The sequence below is a fragment of the Suncus etruscus genome, chromosome 6, assembly GCF_024139225.1.
Source record: "Suncus etruscus isolate mSunEtr1 chromosome 6, mSunEtr1.pri.cur, whole genome shotgun sequence".
Lineage (NCBI taxonomy): Eukaryota > Metazoa > Chordata > Mammalia > Eulipotyphla > Soricidae > Suncus > Suncus etruscus.
Genome location: NC_064853.1, coordinates 98,663,052 through 98,681,079, shown reverse-complemented (window position 1 = coordinate 98,681,079; position 18,028 = coordinate 98,663,052). Strand labels below are relative to the sequence as shown.

The following is an 18,028-nucleotide window of genomic DNA, read 5'->3' as shown; positions in this document are numbered from 1 at the left end:
GGGCACTTACTCTCTGGTCCCAATTTCTCCCTTTCTTTTGAGGGGATAACACTCTGCTCAGGGCCTCTCCAACTCTATGCTTGGGGGGCCATTGCTGGTAATGCTCTAAACACCATGTGATGCTAATAAGGCTTAGGCAAGGGCCTCCTGCATACAAATCATGAGCTCAGCCCTTTAACCTCTTTAACCTTTAACAATTCATTTTCAAAGGGAGAACTATACAGACATGGACAATTACGAATATAATTGGAGAGAGTCCAGCAGTGGTCGAGCTGGGTTCGAACCCCAGCACACCATATGGTCCCCAGAAGATGGACCAGGAGTAATTCTTGAGTGCAAAGCCAGGAGTAAGTAGCTATGGACTGTTTGGTGTGATCCCAAAAACAAAAAACTAAAAATGGGGCGGGGGAGGAGATATGAAAACCCCAGGCTACTTAAAGCATTACCCCCAATCAGCTTTTTACTCCTTTTTTTGACAGTGTGTGTGGATCCTCCTAGGACCCTGCAGATGTGGGAGCCCAAAGAGAACCCAACTGTCACAAGCTCTGCCTTCTGGATCACAACGTACTAACTAGTAAGTGATACCCCGAACAAAAGTGGCACAGATCAGGGTCACTATCTGGCACGCAGGGGACCATCTCCAGAGACAGAGCAGGGCCCCATCCAGGGGTCACTTCTCAGCGCAGAGCCAGGAAGACTCCGTGAGCACCGCTGGGGTTAACCCCAAACACCCCCAGCCGCCAATAAAGACGCCGAGCGGAGGCTACTCTGCAGGGGAGACGCCAGGCGGGCTTGTGGGGAGGGGGTGCGGGCTATTTCCGGAACCAGCTCGGCCTCGAGTTGGGGGCCCGAGCGGGCATCTATCTCCCGGGCAGGGCCACCCGCCGGGACCGGACCACGGACCCCTGAAGCTGGACACTTAAGGGCCCGGGTCGCGTCGCGTCGCGTGGGGACGGGCGGCGGGAGGACGCGGGTGCGAGCGGAGGCCCAGCGGCAGGCGCAGGGCGCGCGCGGAGGCGGGGCGGGGCGGCCACGGGTGGCCGCGGCCCGGGGGAGCCCCACGGTGGGAGCCCAGGGGAGGTCCGGCCCCGCCCGCCCCGGAAGCCCGAGCGCTCGGCCCGGATCGGCCCCTCGGCCCCGCCGCCCCCGGAGGCCTGGTGCGGCCGCGGCTCCGAGGCTCCGGCGGCTCCGGCGACGTTCCCCGCGATCGCAGGCGGCGGGTCCGAGCCCCGCGGTGAGCCGGGTGCGGAGGGACGGCGGGCGGGCGGGGCGGGCGGCTGCGGGGCCGGCCGGGTCTCGGCGCGGAGGTGAGGGCCGCGGCGCAGCTCCGGGGTCCCCGCCCGGTGGAGCGTCCCTGGGCTGCTCGCAGGTGCCTCCGCAGATCCGGACCGGAACGCGCGCTCGGAGCCTGGAGAACCGCCGCGGCTCTCTCTGGGCGTTCCTGCGCCGCTACGGGGTCCGGGGCGAAGGGTTGGGGGGGGGGGGGAACGGGACGGGGAGCGCCCGCGCGGCGCCGCCCTTCGCTGACCGGGAGCCCCGAGGGCGGACCGTGGCGGAGGCGCGTCTGCGGGCGCGCACAACGGTCCTGGGGGTCCTCCGGGCTCGTGGAGCACCCGCGATCGGTCCCCGCGTGGCCGCTGCCCTGGTCCCGCCGGCCCCGCTCGAGGAGCTTGGGACCCACCAGCTCGACGGAAACGCCCGGTGCGCACACTGTGCCTTGGATGGAGCTCCACGAGCAGCCGGATCATGATTTGCTGGTTCTATTTTGCGTCTATTTTAATATGACTTATGTTGGCACTAGCTACTCCCAGCGATGCTCAGGGGTTACTCCTGACTTTGTGCTCAGGAAGCAGGCGGGACGCTGGGGATCAAATCTGGGTTCACCACGTGCCAGTCAGGCGCCCTAACACGAACTGGAGAGCACAGGAGGGAGGCTAACTTCTATTTTTTGTTTGTTTGTTTGTTTGTTGTTTTGGTTTTTTTTTGGGGCCACACCCGGCCTTGCTCAGGGGTTACTTCTGGCTGTCTGCTCAGAAATAGCTCCTGGCAGGCACGGGGGACCATATGGGACACCGGGATTCGAACCAACCACCTTTGGTCCTGGATCGGCTGCTTGCAAGGCAAACGCCGCTGTGCTATTTCTCTGGGCCCGAGGCTAACTTCTGAGCAGCTGCTGCTGCTCATCCAGGATTCCCAGAGCACCGTCAGGGGTCACTTTGAGCCAGGAACAGGCACTGAGCACCGTGTAACCTAAAATACCAAAAATCAAAACAAAAGAGAATGATGGTAGATTTAAGTCCTCTCTGGACCTAAATTTTAAACCGAAGTCCTGGGTTGGGTAGGGAGGAGTATCTTTCTCCTGCTCCCTTTCCAAGGACACTTTTTTTTTTTGGGGGGGGGGGCACACCTGGCTGGCAGGTCCATCCTGGGTCAGCTATGTGTAAGTCAAATGGCCTACCGCTGCGCTATTGCTCTGGCCCCGGGCTTCGACACTTTTGTGGTGGTGCTCAGAGTTTACTCCTGGCTCTGTGCTCTGAGATCATTCCTGCAAGCCCTGGGGATCATTTGCAGTGCCCGGGATCCAACCAGATGAGCTACGTGCAAGGCCAGCACCCTGACACTATACTCTCAGTCCAGCCTCAGGACTCTTCTTTGAGAATCCCATCTGGATCAGATCCTAGTAGACATCACTGATAATTACTGCAATGCAAGATTAATTTAGATTGGGTCTTGTGTTAAGCAGATACAATCTGCAAAAATGATCCGTGTGGTGAGACCACAGAGATAGCATAGAGGTAGGGTGTTTTCCTTGCATGCAGAAGGACGGTGGTTCGATCCCGGCGTCTCATATGGTCCCCCGAGCCTGCCAGGAATGATTTCTGAGTGTAGAGCCAGGAGTAATTCCTGAGCGCTGCCGGGTGTGACACCCCCCCCCTAAAATTTTAAAGTCCTACTATCTCATATTGTCAATTTTTTTTTGTGTGTGTGTGTGTGTGGTTTTAGGGTCACACCAGCAGTGCTCAGGGGCTATTCCTGGCTCCAGGCTCAGAAATTGCTCCTGGCAGGCACGGGGGAGCATATGGGACGCCGGGATTCGAACCGATGACCTCCTGCATGAAAGGCAAACGCCTTACCTCCATGCTATCTCTCCGGCACCATATTGTCATATTTTTAAAAATATTTTGTCCTTTTAAAGTATATGATTCATTGATTTTAGAATAGTATGTTATTGATTTTTTTTTCAAATTGGGGTAAAAATATCTATACCAAAATTGGCTTTTCTAACCAAGTGTACAGTTCAGTGGCATTAAGTATAGTCATACAGGGGCCGGCGAGGTGGCGCTAGAGGTAAGGTGTCTACCTTGCAAGCGCTACCCAAAGAAGGACCACGGTTCGATCCCCCGGCATCCCATATGGTCCCCCCCAAGCCAGGGGCAATTTCTGAGCACTTAGCCAGGAGTAACCCCTGAGCATCAAACGGGTGTGGCCCGAAAAACCAAAAAAAAAAAAAAAAGAATAGTCATACAGGGCTGGAGCAGTGACGCAAGCGGTAGGGCATCTGCCTTGCACACACTAACTTAGGACTGATTGCGGTTCAGTTCCCTGGCATCCCATATGGTCCCCCAAGCCAGGAGCGATTTCGGAGCACGTAGCCAGGAGTAACCCCTGAGCGTTACCGGATGTGGCCAAAAAAAACCAAAAAAAATAAGAATAAAAAAAGAATAGCATACATTTTATAGTTATTACCACTGTCTAATTCCAAAACTTTTGATCATCATAACAGATACACCACAAATAAATGTTGCATGTGTGAATGACTGCTGATAGTTTAAAGAGGGGGAAATTCAATGTGATATTAACTCTCATGCACCAGAACTTTGGGGTCCTGGCTTCAATCCCTAATACTGCAAACAAATCCACCCCTAAATATTGTGTGTTGTCTTTTATAGCTCTTTATAAAAATGATTAATTTAGATAGTACTGTGTTTTTACTCATTGTGATCATATTTGGAGTTCCTTCTCCTGGAAAGTTGAGCAATTCTACCAGGTTTGAATTAGTGAACTTTCTGGAATCTCTTCAAGTTGAAAGCAAAATTTGAAACACCCACTTGCGTTCTGACTTGCAAAGGATGCTTTATCCAAATTTCTGTTGCTTGGCTCAGCTTTCTCTCTGGCTGTGTAAGTGCTGCTTTTAGACATGCTGGAAACCCTCCTCTCTCACAGCTCAGGGTTTCAGAAGAATAGAAAACCCACACATTTGAGGACTGCTCATTTAAAGAGAGTTTTCTTTTCAGTAAAAGTGTTTCTGAACCTATATCTAGTTTTCATTCTAAAATTCTTAGCTTTTCTTTGAATTGCTTTTATGGGTATCAGTCTTGTCATTCACACACACAAACACACACACACACACATACACACACACAAACACACGTGACTTTGGATTGTTTCCAGCCAAAGGTAAGCTCTTGTTTTCTTTTGTTTGGTTGGTTTTGGGCTACACCTGGCAACGCTCAGGTTTTACTCCTGGCTCTGCACTCAAAAATATCTCCTGGCAGGTTCAGGGCACCATATGGGATGCTTGGGATCGAATCCAGGTCCGTCCATGCTGGGTTTTTGCACAAGGCAAATGCCCTACCACTGTGCTATTGCTCTGGCCCCATGCTCTTGTTTTCAAGAGAGATCTCCCTTGGGCATCTCTTTGGGCGAAGGCAAGGCTGGTTTCACCTGGGCAGCAGAAAGCATTTGTTTCTCAGGTTTGCCAAGCTACACCAATTAGTTCCATGTAGTCAAATAAAAGGTGGGTGGTTTCCTGTGCATGTGAGTCACATTGCTTCTGCAAAACTGAATGAGTGTCACAGCCAGTTTGTTTATTTCATAATATTAGCTGTAGTGCTGGCCTGAACCCAGCTAGTGACCTGAGCAACTGTGAATCCTCTGTGGATTTACATGAGCTTAAGTCAGTGGGTAATTAAGTTTGCTCTTTTGTTTGTTTGTTTGTTTTTGGGTCACACCCGGCAGCTCTCAGGGGTTATTCTTCACTCTATGCTCAGAAATTGCCCCTGTCAGGCACAGGGGACCATATGGGATGCCGGGATTCAAACCACCGTCCTTCTGCATGCAAGGCAAATAAACACCCTACCTCCATGCTATCTCTCCAGCCCCAAGTTTGCTCTTTTTTTTTTTTCTCTTGGTTTTTGGACCACACCCGGTGGTGCTCAGGGGTTACTCCTGGCTATCTGTTCAAAAATAGCTCCTGGCAGGCACGGGGGGACCATATGGGATGCTGGGATTCGAACCAACCACCTTAAGGTCCTGGATTGGCTGCTTGCAAGGCAAATGCCGCTGTGCTATCTCTCCGGCCCCAGGTTTGCTCTTTTTTTTTTTTTTTGGTTTTTGGGCCACATCCGGTAACACTCAGGGGTTACTCCTGGCTATGTGCTCAGAAGTTGCTCCTGGCTTGGGGGACCATACGGGACACCGGGGGATCGAACCGCGGTCCGTCCAAGGCTAGCGCAGGCAAGGCAGGCACCTTACCTTTAGCGCCACCGCCCGGCCCCCCAGGTTTGCTCTTAATAAGCAAATTTACATATGCCTGTCGGCTTCCTGCAAACTCAACATTCCTTTGGATTGATCTAAAATGAAAAAAATTAATATATAGGAGTCAGAGCGCATGCAGTGACCAACCTGAATTAGGTCTCATATAGCTCCCAAGCAGACCAGGAGTGATTCCTGAGTGTAGAACCAGTAGTAATCCCTAAGCAGCACTAATTTTGGCCCCCAAAACCAAAATAAATAAATAAAATATACCATATATATGGTATATGCCATATATATATATATATACATATATATACACCATATATATATATATATATATATGTATATGTCGATGTCTGCCACCACAATACAGCTTGCTCAGATTAAACTGGAAATCCCATTTGAAGTTTGTTTCTACCCAGTAACACTGAAGCTCTGAGATGGTACATCCTGTTTGCCTCCCACTTTCTGCTGTATTTCTTCCCTGATTTTCCACCTTATGGCCTGGCAGTGTCTTATGCATCTGGGCCCCAGAGAAGCCCTAATTTTTTCGCAGCTCTGATGAGATATAGTCCTGAAACAAACTAGAGTTTATCCTCTGCATTTTGGATAGTAGAAACCCATATTGGGAAAATAGCATTCATTCATGTTTTACTTGATTCTTTGAAAACTTCAGGGTTGCAATTCTATTGTATGTAAGCTGTTTCATTATCAATTAAGTAAATACATTAAAAAAACTTTATTGATTGAGCGATTAATTGATTTTTGGGCCACACCCAGTGGTGCTCAGGGGTTACTTCTGATTCTGCATTCAGAAATCGCCCCAGCAGACTGGGGACCATATGGGATGCCAGAAATTGAACTGAGTCCCTCCTGGTTGGCCACAGGCCAGGTAAACATCCTGCCACTGTGCTATCTCTCTGGCCCAAGTAAATACATGTTTGAAAAATAAAATACAAAAAAAGGGGGAAAAATAACCCCACTAGTCTATCAGAAACTGCATACAATTGAAGCTCTGTATCTCAAAATTAGAAAACCCTGTGTAGAGGTCTTCTTTGTTGCTCTCAACCTTTCTTTGCTGCAATTATGCTTTTCTCTTTCCTGCCTGCTAATTGGATTAAAGACTCTTTTGGTAACCATGGCATCTGGAGATGACAGTCCAATCTTTGAAGAAGACGAAAGGTAACTGTCTTGCATTGCAATAAAAGTAACATTTCAAACAGTCAGGATTGTTTTGATTATTCACAAGAGTTATGCTGCCTTTTTCAAGGACGCATTTTGTCAAGTTGCCGAAGCTGTCCTGTCGCTTAGAATAAGGTTGATAGATATTAGCAAGCATAAAGGGGGCCCACTACAAGGCTCCCTATCCTAATGGATTAGGACCTGAGAAGTCTGTTCCCATGGCTTAGTGGTATCACTTCAAAATGTTTCAAGTATGAAAGGAAGAGAAGGGTGAACAAAGAACAGGATGGTAAGGCTTTGGATCCAAGGTTTACATCTCCTATGCTTGCTGTTATTGTGGCCTTGGACCAGCCCCTAGCCAGTCAGTCTGTTTCCTTATATATCAAACATAAATAATAATAGATCCATCTCACAGGGTAGGAGTCTACGCAAAATTTCTCCCACAGTGACCAGTTTCATCTAAGTATAAGTATAATAATCATTATGACTATAATATTGCTTCTCTCAAGGCTAACAATCTAGATCAATATCCAAATACTTTTTATGCCTTAGATAGGAAATTTCATTATCAATAACTGCATTTAAGTTGGACCAGAAACTCATAGCAAATCAGAATTTTTTTAATTAAGAATTTTCAGGCTACTGAATAGGATACTTTCTTACACTTTGCTTACTCTGATTCAGTCTCCTACTAGGCCCGATCCCTGAGCACTGTTGACATGGCCCCCAAACAAATAAATTGTTGGAATTTGGACATATGTTCTATTATCTTTTAACATTTTTATGTCTGTCATGGGAAATTTTCCCCAGAACTTCTCTTTTTCTCAATTTTAGTATAACAAATTTGACTCTTTCTTTTAAAGTTATTAAAGTTTCTATAAGTTAATATGGAATGAGTGTAGGTAGTACTTGTTTATGTAGGATTGGTCAGGATATTAAATAGTGAAAGTGATGGGTATGATATTAAATATTCTTAATATTTTAAGCAATTTAATATTTTAAAGCATTTTAAGTAGTATATTTCTAAATGGAGGGAGGAAGTAGATTATTTTCCCTGACCTTTACAAACATTCTGTAGCCCAGCTTAGAACACTAATTGGATAAACTTAATCATATTACTGTCGAGGTGACTTTGTTGGGAATTCCCTGACTGTACCATGTATACAACCATTTCATCTTAAAGGAACAGTGAAGAAGAGAGAGAAGATGTACCATTCATAGAATTCCTTATGCAATTTAACTTTTGTATTTTGTCATTTAGTGCTTTTATCTTCATCTTAGGAGTAATTTATTATTTTACTCTAATAATGTAATAGTAGGTTATATCTCTGCATTTTTGCCCATTATAATTGTTAAATTTTATTCCCTTAGCCCTCCTTATAGCCTGGAAAAGATGTCAGATCTTGTGGCTGTTTGGGAAGTTGCTTTAAGTGATGGCATCCATAAGATTGAATTTGAACATGGAACCACATCAGGCAAACGTGTGGTATATGTGGATGGGAAGGTAGGAGAGCTCTCAGTTCTGCTATAGAGACAAAATCATGTTCCATTAGCTTCTTCACATGTGTCAATCCCAGACACGTGTAAAGAAGTGATCTTTATATGGGTGGGGGGTTGATTGTTTTGTTTAGGATCACACCCAGCAGTGCTCAAAGCCTTACTCCTGACTCTGTACTCAGGGATCACTCCTGGTGAGTTGTTGAATCATATGAGGTTGAAAGGGTCTTGAACCCATGTCAGTGTATGTAAGGCAAGTGTCTACCTGCTGTACTATCTCTTTGGCCTTGAATCTCAATTTTTTTATGCAATAAAGCAGCATTATAGGAAAAGCTTAAAGCTGTCTAAAGTGACTTTTTAATAATAGCAGTATTCTTTTGAATATATGCTAAGGCTTATTTATTCCAAATATTCCACTGAAGCTGTAATTTATGTATAAAGAAAAAATATCTGAAATGAGAAACCCAAAATCTATTTGTCTTATTAACTATTACATGTAATTAACCTACTCCAAGGGTGGCGAACACACGGCTCTTGAGCTGTATGCGGCTCCTGGCCAAAATGAATGTGGCTCTTTGTCTCTTATAATTACCTTGTATACTGTGGCTCTTTGCCAAGTTTGATTTTGTTCTGCTGCTTCTGAGGAGGGACCTCTGAGGAGAGATCTCTGAGCGAGTAGTCCCGCCCCCAGGCTGCATCCTCCCATCTCCCATCCCTCGGAAACAACTGCACGGGCCAGGGGGGGAGGGGGCACCCGAGTGTCACATGTTGGGTCACATCTTGTCTTGAGTTCTTAGAGTGGAGGACACAGCACACCCTCACCATCACTGCAGGGTTTTTACCCTCACTCAAAATGGCAAAATGCAATATGTGTTTAATAGATTATTGTTAAAATTATATGCTTTTGTGTGTTTGTCTGTTTTGGCAGGTCACTATGTGGTGTGGCTCTCTGACTCTCACAGTTTAAAATTTTGGCTCTTTGTGTCGAACTTGTTCACCACCCCTGACCTACTCTGTCTTCAATGCTTGTATTTTCTTCCCTAGGAGGAGATAAGGAAAGAATGGATGTTCAAATTAGTGGGCAAAGAGACTTTCTGTGTTGGAGCTGCACAGACCAAAGCCACCATAAAAATAGATGCGGTCAGTGGTTTGGCTTATGAATATACTCTGGAAATTGATGGTAAAAGTCTCAAGAAGTATTTGGAGAACAGATCGAAAACCACCAACACCTGGATACTGCACTTGGATGGGGAGGATGTGCGAGTAGTGCTGGGTAAGTGGTGGCATTTCTGCAGCCCCAGCTGGCCCTGTGCACTGCTGGGGAATGAGAGCCCCTCCTCAGCCTGACTTCCAGGCCTCTGACTGCAGCTCTGAGTAGGGAAATGTGTTTATGGCAGTTGTATTTCTGAGGTGTCCTGTGTGAATGATGTACTTTTTTCTTTCTTTTTTTTGTATTTTGGGCCACACCTGGTGATGCTCAGAGTTACTCCTGGCTCTGCACTCAGAAATCTCTTTTGGCAGGCTCAGGGGACCATATGGGATACCAGGAATCAAACCTGGGTGGGATGCTCGCTTCGGCAGCACATATACTAAAATGGAATGATACAGAGAAGATTAGCATGGCCCCTGCACAAGGATGACATGCAAATTCATGAAGCATTCCATATTTTTTTAAAAGAAAAAAAATAAAGAGAAAAAACAAAACAAAACAAAAACCTGGGTGGGCTGCATGCAAGGCAAACACCCTACACTCTGTGTTATCAATCTGGCTCTGTACACTTTCTTTTGGGCCACGCCTAGCTGTGCTCAGGACTCCCCCCTGGCTTTGCACTCAGGGATCATCCTAGCAGTTCTCAGGGGACCTCTGGAGTGCTGGGGAGGGGGGTTTCAAACCCATGTCTGCTGTGTGCAAGGCAAGCATCCTTCCCACTGTACTATGCCACCAATCTATCTTGCATTATTTTTGTGTTTTTTGTTTGCTTGCTTATTTTTGGGTCACACTTGGTAGTGCTGAGGGGTCACTCCTGGATGTGCTCAGAAATTACTCCTGGTAGTGCACAGGGAACCATATGGGATACCAAGGATAGAACCCAGGTCAGCCACATGCAAATGCCCTCTCCATTGTACTTTCTCTCTGACCCAGTATCTTTATTTTATCAACTGGTGTGTATCTAAAATAGATGAGCACCAGGTTTTATAGTGATGGATTTAAAGATTATAACCATGAACTAAAGAAATGTAGGCAATGATATTTGTTATTTGATTGTGCTCTTTGAAGCATGTCTAAAGGCCACTAGAAGTTTAAGAGTCATCAGTGAGGGGGCCAGAGAGATAGCACAGCGGTAGGGCATTTGCCTTGCATACGGCAGAACGGTGATTTGAATCTGGCATCCCATATAACCCCTCGAGCCTGCTAGGAGCAATTTCTGAGTGCAGAGCCAGAATTAACTCCTGAGCGCCTCCAGGTGTGACCCGAAAACCAAAATCCAAAAAAAAAAGTCATCAGTGAGGAGGACATTTTCACTATGTGGCAATAGGTATTTTTGGTGGTTGTTTTGGGGCCATACCAGACAGTGCTCAGGGGCTACTCCTGGCTCTGCACTCAGAAATCGCTGGCAGGCTCTGGGAAACATGGGAATGCTGAGTGCACTAAGCTCTCAGGCTACTCCTAGTGACCTGTTCCCTCACATGCATGTGCCCGGGCCTATACACGCCTTTTGAAGTGAGCTGAGGCTGGCACAGGCACAGATACATGGTGTTGGGTTTCCCTACATATGGTGCAGTTCCTTGGCTAACCAGTGTTTTCTTCTGCGTGGTTTTCATTTCCCCCAAAGCAGAATGGAAGCTGTATAAGGTCTGGGCTGCCCACTGAGCACACGCAGGCTAGTGGGTAGCTGCATACATGGCTCTGTGAGAGCCTTTTGGTCTCTTCATGTCCTTTTCCAGTTGGGCAGTGTGGGAGGCCTGGGAAACATTGGTTACTAGGGCTGGAGCTCATCTGCATGGCTGTGTCTATGGCAGGGAGGGCTGGGTCTGTTTCTCATCAGTGTTGGGGAACCAGGGATCTCGCTCCTAAGAGACCATCTCATTTTGATTCTGTCTATCAACAAAGAGTCAGCACCATAATAAGACTCATAGATACACGGTTAAGGCTGTACCTGGTTAAGCTGACCCTGCATTATGACCCTTGTGTGATTCCTGTCACCACTGATGGGTCCCTGAGCACCACCAGGAATTATCCCTAGCACAGCCAGGTGTGACCCCCCAAGATAAAATAAGGAACAAATTTAAAGAAATTTCAAAGTCTCAACAGGCACTGAGTTTTGGAAAAATGAGTAGCGTTATAGAAAGCCAACCATTCCGCTTGGTAATGTAACAGCAAGAGTTAGCTTGCCCTCTGCACCACCAACTAATGCTTGCATCTTGTTGCTTTTGCAGAGAAGGACACAATGGACGTGTGGAGCAATGGCAAAAAGATGGAGACAGCAGTAAGTGATCTTCCCACCCTTCTCAGCACCAAACAGGGAGCCCCCTGAAAAGTTACTGTGCTTCCTAATGGGCAGATTGCAGAGGCAACCCAGGTGATAGTATTTAACACCCTAACAGACCACAGGTGCCAACTCCAGATCCCCATCTCACTGTCCTTTCTTCCCTAGAAGAGAAGATATGCCCACCCCCACAAAGGCTGGCACTCAACCTGTTCACAGCTTTATCCCAGATCTCATCACCCAGGAACTTGCTAAGTCCCCCCGTTGATCTGTTTGGAAGCTACTCCCTGTGGTGCTCAGGAGTGATCCCTCTCTCTGGCCCCACAGGCGACTTTATGAATAGGAAATCCTTACCTCAGTTGTTCAGAACAAATGATCCTATCCTAGAAGCAAATTATGGGGGTGGGAGTAAGAGGTGATAGAATATACCCAGTGTGGGATGACCAGGTAGCAAAGGGCACCATCATGGTGCAATTTGTCGATGAGAAGCGCCTAGGCAGGGAGGCTGTCCTGGCTCATGAGCCCAGCCCACAACCTCTAAGTCCCTGGGTAGATGCCCTGGGGCTCAGCCTCTGCTCTCAGCACCTGCAGGCAGGAATAAGGGAGCTCTGAGGGGAAGCTGGAGACTGAGAAGGTCACAGTGCCGAGAGGGGTGTTTCCTTTGCCTTGATGCAGCCATTGACCCCCATTCCTGTCACTAGTGTGGTCATGGGAAATACCCCCAAATCGAATGTGGTTTTTCTCTTCCTGGTGCAAAGGGCCTTTTGGGGGCCTTTTTTGGAGAGGGACATGCAGCAGTCCTCAAGGGTTTCTCCAACTTGGGGTAGAGGACACTCGAGGCCATGTTCAGGGGTCAAACCTGGGCCTATTCTCTAGTTCGTTCACTGCTATGGGCCCCAGGAAGGCAGTGTACCCAGACTTCAATGTACTCAGTGCTCAATTCAATTCAGTATCTTCCCAGCTTCTCAGTCCTGAATTTTCTTTATCCAGAGGCTCTCAGAGCAGGGAGTCTACATTTTGGGGGTCCCTCCTGGCTGCCTTCCTGCTGCTGTCCTCTCCACTTCTCTAGCTGACAGACACCAGTTTCTAACTTATTCCCTCCTGCCCACCTTCCCTTCCTCCCTCAAACAGAGGTTTGGAATGGATGAAGGAGGTTGAAAGTAATGGTGCAGCTGCCTCATCATTGTAACTCAGCTACTGTGGCAGGAAAGCCTAAAGTGTGGAACTCACCTGCTCTGGCTGCCCCAGGCTGGATCTTGTCTTCCCATCTCAAATGCAGTGCCAGTCACCAAGATGCTGTGCCTGCCAGCACCACCGAGTTCTGGCCTTCTCCTCTGCGTATTGTCCACAAAATCTGACCTCTCTTCCTTTTAGTGAGTCTCCATATTACAGGGCCAAGAGCCACTCTTAGTGCAGTTTCTACAGTTTCTGCTGTTACTCCCAGAAAGATCTGCTGTTACTCCCAGAAAGAACTGCTGGGCAGGAGGGAGCTAGGAATAGGTTGGAGCAGGCCTCCTTCCCTGCTGCAGGTTCTTCTCTTTGCCAGGGAATTAAGAAATCTTCACTTCTTAGCAGGCAGGTAAAAGCTTCTGAATGTCAGTTTTGCAAAGCTGAGCATTTCACGAAGATGTCACCAGTTACTTCTCCTTCAGTGGTGTTCAGGCAGTAGAGACGAGTCAGAGTTCCTAGAAAGAACACTAACCCCTTTTCTTGCCCCACTGTTGGCCTAGGGTGAGTTTGTAGATGATGGGACCGAAACTCACTTTCAAATTGGGAACCATGACTGCTGCATCAAAGCTGTGAGCAGTGGCAAGAGAAGGGAAGGAATCATCCACACACTCATCGTAGACAACAGAGAAGTCCCGGAGTTTCTGGAGTGAGTCCCTGCTAACCTAATCTGAGGAAGTCAGGATCAGGACTTGGAAATTACTGTGGCGATAAAATGTGTTCGGTATAGAATTCTTGGTAGACTTAGTTGGCCAGGGTTTTATTTTTTAATTACTGGAAACTAATGTTCCCAGAGCCAGGAGTGGGGGAAAATTATGTGAATCATAAAAATTGCAATTTATTTTGTATATAGCAAAGATATTTTCGAATCAAATGAAAAACAAGATGTGAACCAAAATCACTTTTTTTGGGGGTGGGTCCACACCAACCGGGGTTCAGGGCTTACTCCTGGCTCTGCACTCAGGAATCATTCCTGGCAGACTCAGGGAACCATATGGGATGCCAAGGATCAAACTTGGGTCCCTCCTGGGTTGGCAGCATGCAAGGCAAATGCCCTACCACTGTGCTATCTCTCTGGCCTCAAAAATCACTAATGTTTTACTAAGAGGCACTTTTTACTATAATAAACACCATAATAAAAAAAATAAACACCATAATAAAACTGCAGCTGCTTCTTGTCTCTAGAAAATAATGCTTTACATTCTTGGTCTGTGTACATAGTAAAGGCGTCTCTTTTGTTTAAAGCTGTTCGTTCATACATAATTAGCTAACCTAGAGAAAGAGGAGAAATGTTTTCTTTTGGGACTGGAGTGGTGGTGCAAGCGATAAGGCGTATGCTTTGCCAGTGCTAGCCTAGGAAGGGCCGTGGTTCGATTCCCCGGTGACCCATATGGTCCCCCAAGCCAGGAGCGATTTGTGAGCGCATAGCCAGGAGTAACCCCTTAGTGTCACCGAGTGTGGTTCCCCCCCCCCAAAAAAAAAAACAAATGTTTTCTTTTCTTTTGGGGTGGGTCACACCTGGCTGTGATCATGGCTTATTCCTGACTTTGAGCTCAGAGATCATTTCTGGCAGTGCTTGAAGGACCATATATGATGCCAGAGGTCAAAGCCAGGTTGGCAGCCTGTGAGAGCACCTCAGCCACTGTACTATCTCTCTAGCCCCCAGAAGTAAATTTCATTTTTTTTTTTTTGGTTTTTTGGGCCACACTTGTTTGATGCTCAGGGGTTACTCCTGGCTAAGCGCTCAGAAATCGCCCCTGGCTTGGGGGGACCATATGGGACACTGGGGGATCGAACTGCGGTCCGTTCCTTGGCTAGTGCTTGCAAGGCAGACACTTTACCTCTAGCGCCACCTCACTGGCCCCGTAAATTCCTTTATATAAGACTATTTTGCTTCACTAAAGAAATGGGGGAGGATGGCACTGAAACAATAGTACAGCAGGTAGAGTGCTTGCCTTGACTAAGGTCAAGCAGATTTGATCCCCATCATCCCCAAGCATGCCCAGAGTAATTCGAGTGCAGATAGTAGAAGTAAGCCCTGAGCACCACCTAGTATGGCCCCAAACCAAAAACAACTCACTTTTAAAATAAAATATTGAGCAGATAGGGCATTTACCTTTCTTTCTTTCTATTTTTTTTTTTTTTTTTTGTGGTTTTTGGGTCACACCCGGCAGTGCTCAGGGGTTATTCCTGGTTCCAGGCTCAGAAATTGCTCCTGGCTGTAGCAGGACAGCCCCTGAAGAGGTTGACTGATGGAGGGATGGAGAATGAGGCCTTTTTCTTCCAGCTCAGAGCACGTGTCTGCCACCCTGTCTAGCCCACGGTTCTGAGGTGAAACGGCGGGTAAACAGCTCGCAGACAATCAGGCTCGTGGAAATATTTGCTTTATTCGGATGGACAAAACTGAAGTCCAAAGACTCAGATTCAGTTCCAGCCAGCAAAAGCCACTCGCCTTCCACAGACCCTTGCTCTTATAGTCCAGAGTCAGGTCCCACCCAATGGTGGGATCAGATACCAACCAATGGTGGAAGCAGAATCAGGTCCTACCCTAGGGTGGGGGCAGAATGCCAGGTCACACTCTAGGGTAGGGCACAATCACCTAATCAGATTAGGGTGAGCAACATAGTAATCCCCCAAAATATTTACATACACAACAATTCCCCCTTTTGTTTTTAGTAAACAAACAATATTGTCTACAATTATTAAAAGAAAAATTAGTCAATAATAAAAGAGCGGCTGTTTGCATAAGCGCATCACAGGAAAATGTAAAGAAAAACTTCTAACCTAAGCACAGGGTGTCTAAAACCAGAAACATGTATCAAGGAATCAACTACAAGCTCCTGAGAAGATAAATCTAAGACGTACATAGATCTTTCGAAGAGACACCAGAAAGGTTGTGTAGCAGGCAAGAAGAAGCACCTTTTCTTTATTTGTTGTTGTTGTAGGTGGTGGTGGTGGTCGTTTCTGGGTCACACCTGGCAGTGCTCAGGAGTTACTCCTGACTCCACGTTCAGAAATCGCTCCTGGCAGATACCGGCATTTGAACCAATGACCTTCTGCATGAAAGGCCAACGCCTCGCCTCCATGCTATCTCTCCAGCTCCATTTTCATTCAAGTTCAGGTAGACCAGAAAGCCCATCTTTGAGGGCATTGAACTAGGCCTTTATTTCGGAAGAAGTGGCACATACACCCTCTGCACAGTGGGGAGCCACTGCAATGATGATCAATAGGTATCTGAACTTAGTCCAAGTTCTTAATCCGGTCTGAAGTCCATAAGATGTCTGAAATTGATGTCGACTATTTATAGATGGGAGCTTAAGTCACAAACCAAAACAAAATGTTTAAGGCAGAGACCCTCCCTGTGTAAATAAACAACTTGAGGGCCCATCCAAAATGGATGGAACCTTCTATAAACCTAGTATTTTGCCTATGATGCGCCCACGCAAAAAAAACCTGAGAACAGACAAAAATATCATTTGGGAAATTATAGACAATAATATCTAACTCACAAACCTAAAGTCAAGAAAGCAAAACCTTAATGTAATACATCGATTCCTAATATTAAAAACTAAAATAGAAAAACATTAATTACGATAGTCAAAAGAAGTGTAGTACCAAATATAACTTCAAAGGATTACAGTTATAGGAAAAACAACAGATGTAATTTCTACAGAGTTCAATACCAATCTGTAAATATGAGGGGTCTGGAACTCCAAAAAGACCAGCAGAAGACACTTGATGGGTCTGGAAAAGCGGGTTGAAGCCTTGTACAGGAGATAACATCAAGCTGAATGAAGAAGGAAGGCCAGTACAGTCATCCATGTGTTGGGGCATCCCCAAGCGTTACATCATTACATCATAAGTTGGTTGGGCTTCTGTATTTCCTTTGGGATGGGTGCAATCTTGGGGTAGCCATTGTAGAAACGGTCAACAATAGCATTTTGTATGTGGATGGAAAACCAGAAATTCAGATAGCACAGTTTAACTGGGATCCAGAGACTGTGGGTCTTGTCCATGGATCTTTTCTCTGGTGTTACATTGTGACACAAATCCCAGGTGGCTTCATTTCCAACAAGTTTGCAGCATATATGGTGTAAAACTCCAACAGTCATGGATTTCTTCTTCCCGCCGAGATCAGGAAGCTTGTAGTTGTGGGTGAAGGAGATGGGTTGCACATGTGAAATCCTGAAAATTAAAATGTTAAGGACTAGGAAGAGAGAAGGAAGGATAAGGAAGACTAATTTGGGGAAGATAAAGTTAGGAAAAAGGAAACTATATACAAAATATGTAGAACAGACAGACACTAAACAAGACATACACACACAGACTTCACAAAAAATATGGCCATAACACTCACTCATACTAAAAAATATTTGTTGGAAAGGATCCAAAATAAAGCAAAAGAAAAGAGAATTCAGCTGAATCAACTAAAAGCTCCTTAAAATGTAATAGCCGGCAATTGTTTAGATAAATCATTTCAAATTCAAAAAAAAATTTTTTTTTTATGGTTTTGCCTAGCAGATCTGAAAGAGAATTTCATGCGTAATACAAACATGGAAAACTCTACTATACATGTATATCAGTATATATACAAAGTTATTGTATAACAGTAACTTTATGATAATCAATCATAGGCAAGAAGCACTGTGAAGAAAGTCCACCTAAAATTATCATTATGTCAGCGTCTTAAAACCTAAATTGAGGGAAATAAAGCAATGATGTTAAAATAAAAAGAGTGAAAGTCGTTAAATGAGTATACCTAGAAAGAAAAACAACATTAATATGATGAGAAATTTCTCTTTCAGGTGAACCTTGACTAAATTAATTTGTAAAATTTCATGATTAACTGAGACCTAGAGCAATAATGAAATTAAGACATAAATCCATCCTACAAGGAAACACATTGGGGATTCATGATTTTCAATCTATATTCATTGATCATGCCTGTGGAAAGAATCCTAGAGCATTAATAGCAACTGATAAGGAAGTAAAATGATTATCTGGTGTTCATTGTAGATCTCTAAGAAGTATAAAACAGGATGTATGCTGCTGTGGATTTCACCAATGTATTAGGGACTTTTTTGATCTTCTTGTCA

The 18,028-nt window shown here is 45.9% G+C and overlaps 1 protein-coding gene and 1 non-coding gene across 4 annotated transcripts; both read left to right on the top strand.

Moving 5' to 3' along the window:
* The first annotated feature begins 483 nt into the window (after positions 1-483).
* On the top strand, positions 484-14,045 carry FAIM (Fas apoptotic inhibitory molecule). Of its 3 annotated transcripts, none has more exons than XM_049775899.1 (6): positions 484-574; positions 6,662-6,720; positions 8,092-8,224; positions 9,262-9,490; positions 11,656-11,705; positions 13,436-14,045. In XM_049775899.1, the coding sequence occupies exons 2-6, from the start codon at positions 6,677-6,679 to the stop codon at positions 13,583-13,585; spliced, it is 606 nt and encodes a 201-aa protein (XP_049631856.1). In that variant the 5' UTR covers positions 484-574; positions 6,662-6,676; the 3' UTR covers positions 13,586-14,045. The 3 variants fall into 3 exon arrangements, with proteins under 3 accessions (XP_049631856.1, XP_049631854.1, XP_049631857.1); XM_049775897.1 differs by lacking the exon at positions 484-574 and adding an exon at positions 1,105-1,234; XM_049775900.1 differs by lacking the exons at positions 484-574; positions 6,662-6,720 and adding an exon at positions 1,105-1,234.
* LOC126013048 (U6 spliceosomal RNA) lies at positions 9,783-9,888 on the top strand. The gene has a single exon (XR_007497384.1). It is a non-coding gene; the product is annotated as a U6 spliceosomal RNA (small nuclear RNA).
* Positions 14,046-18,028: the final 3,983 nt, after the last annotated feature.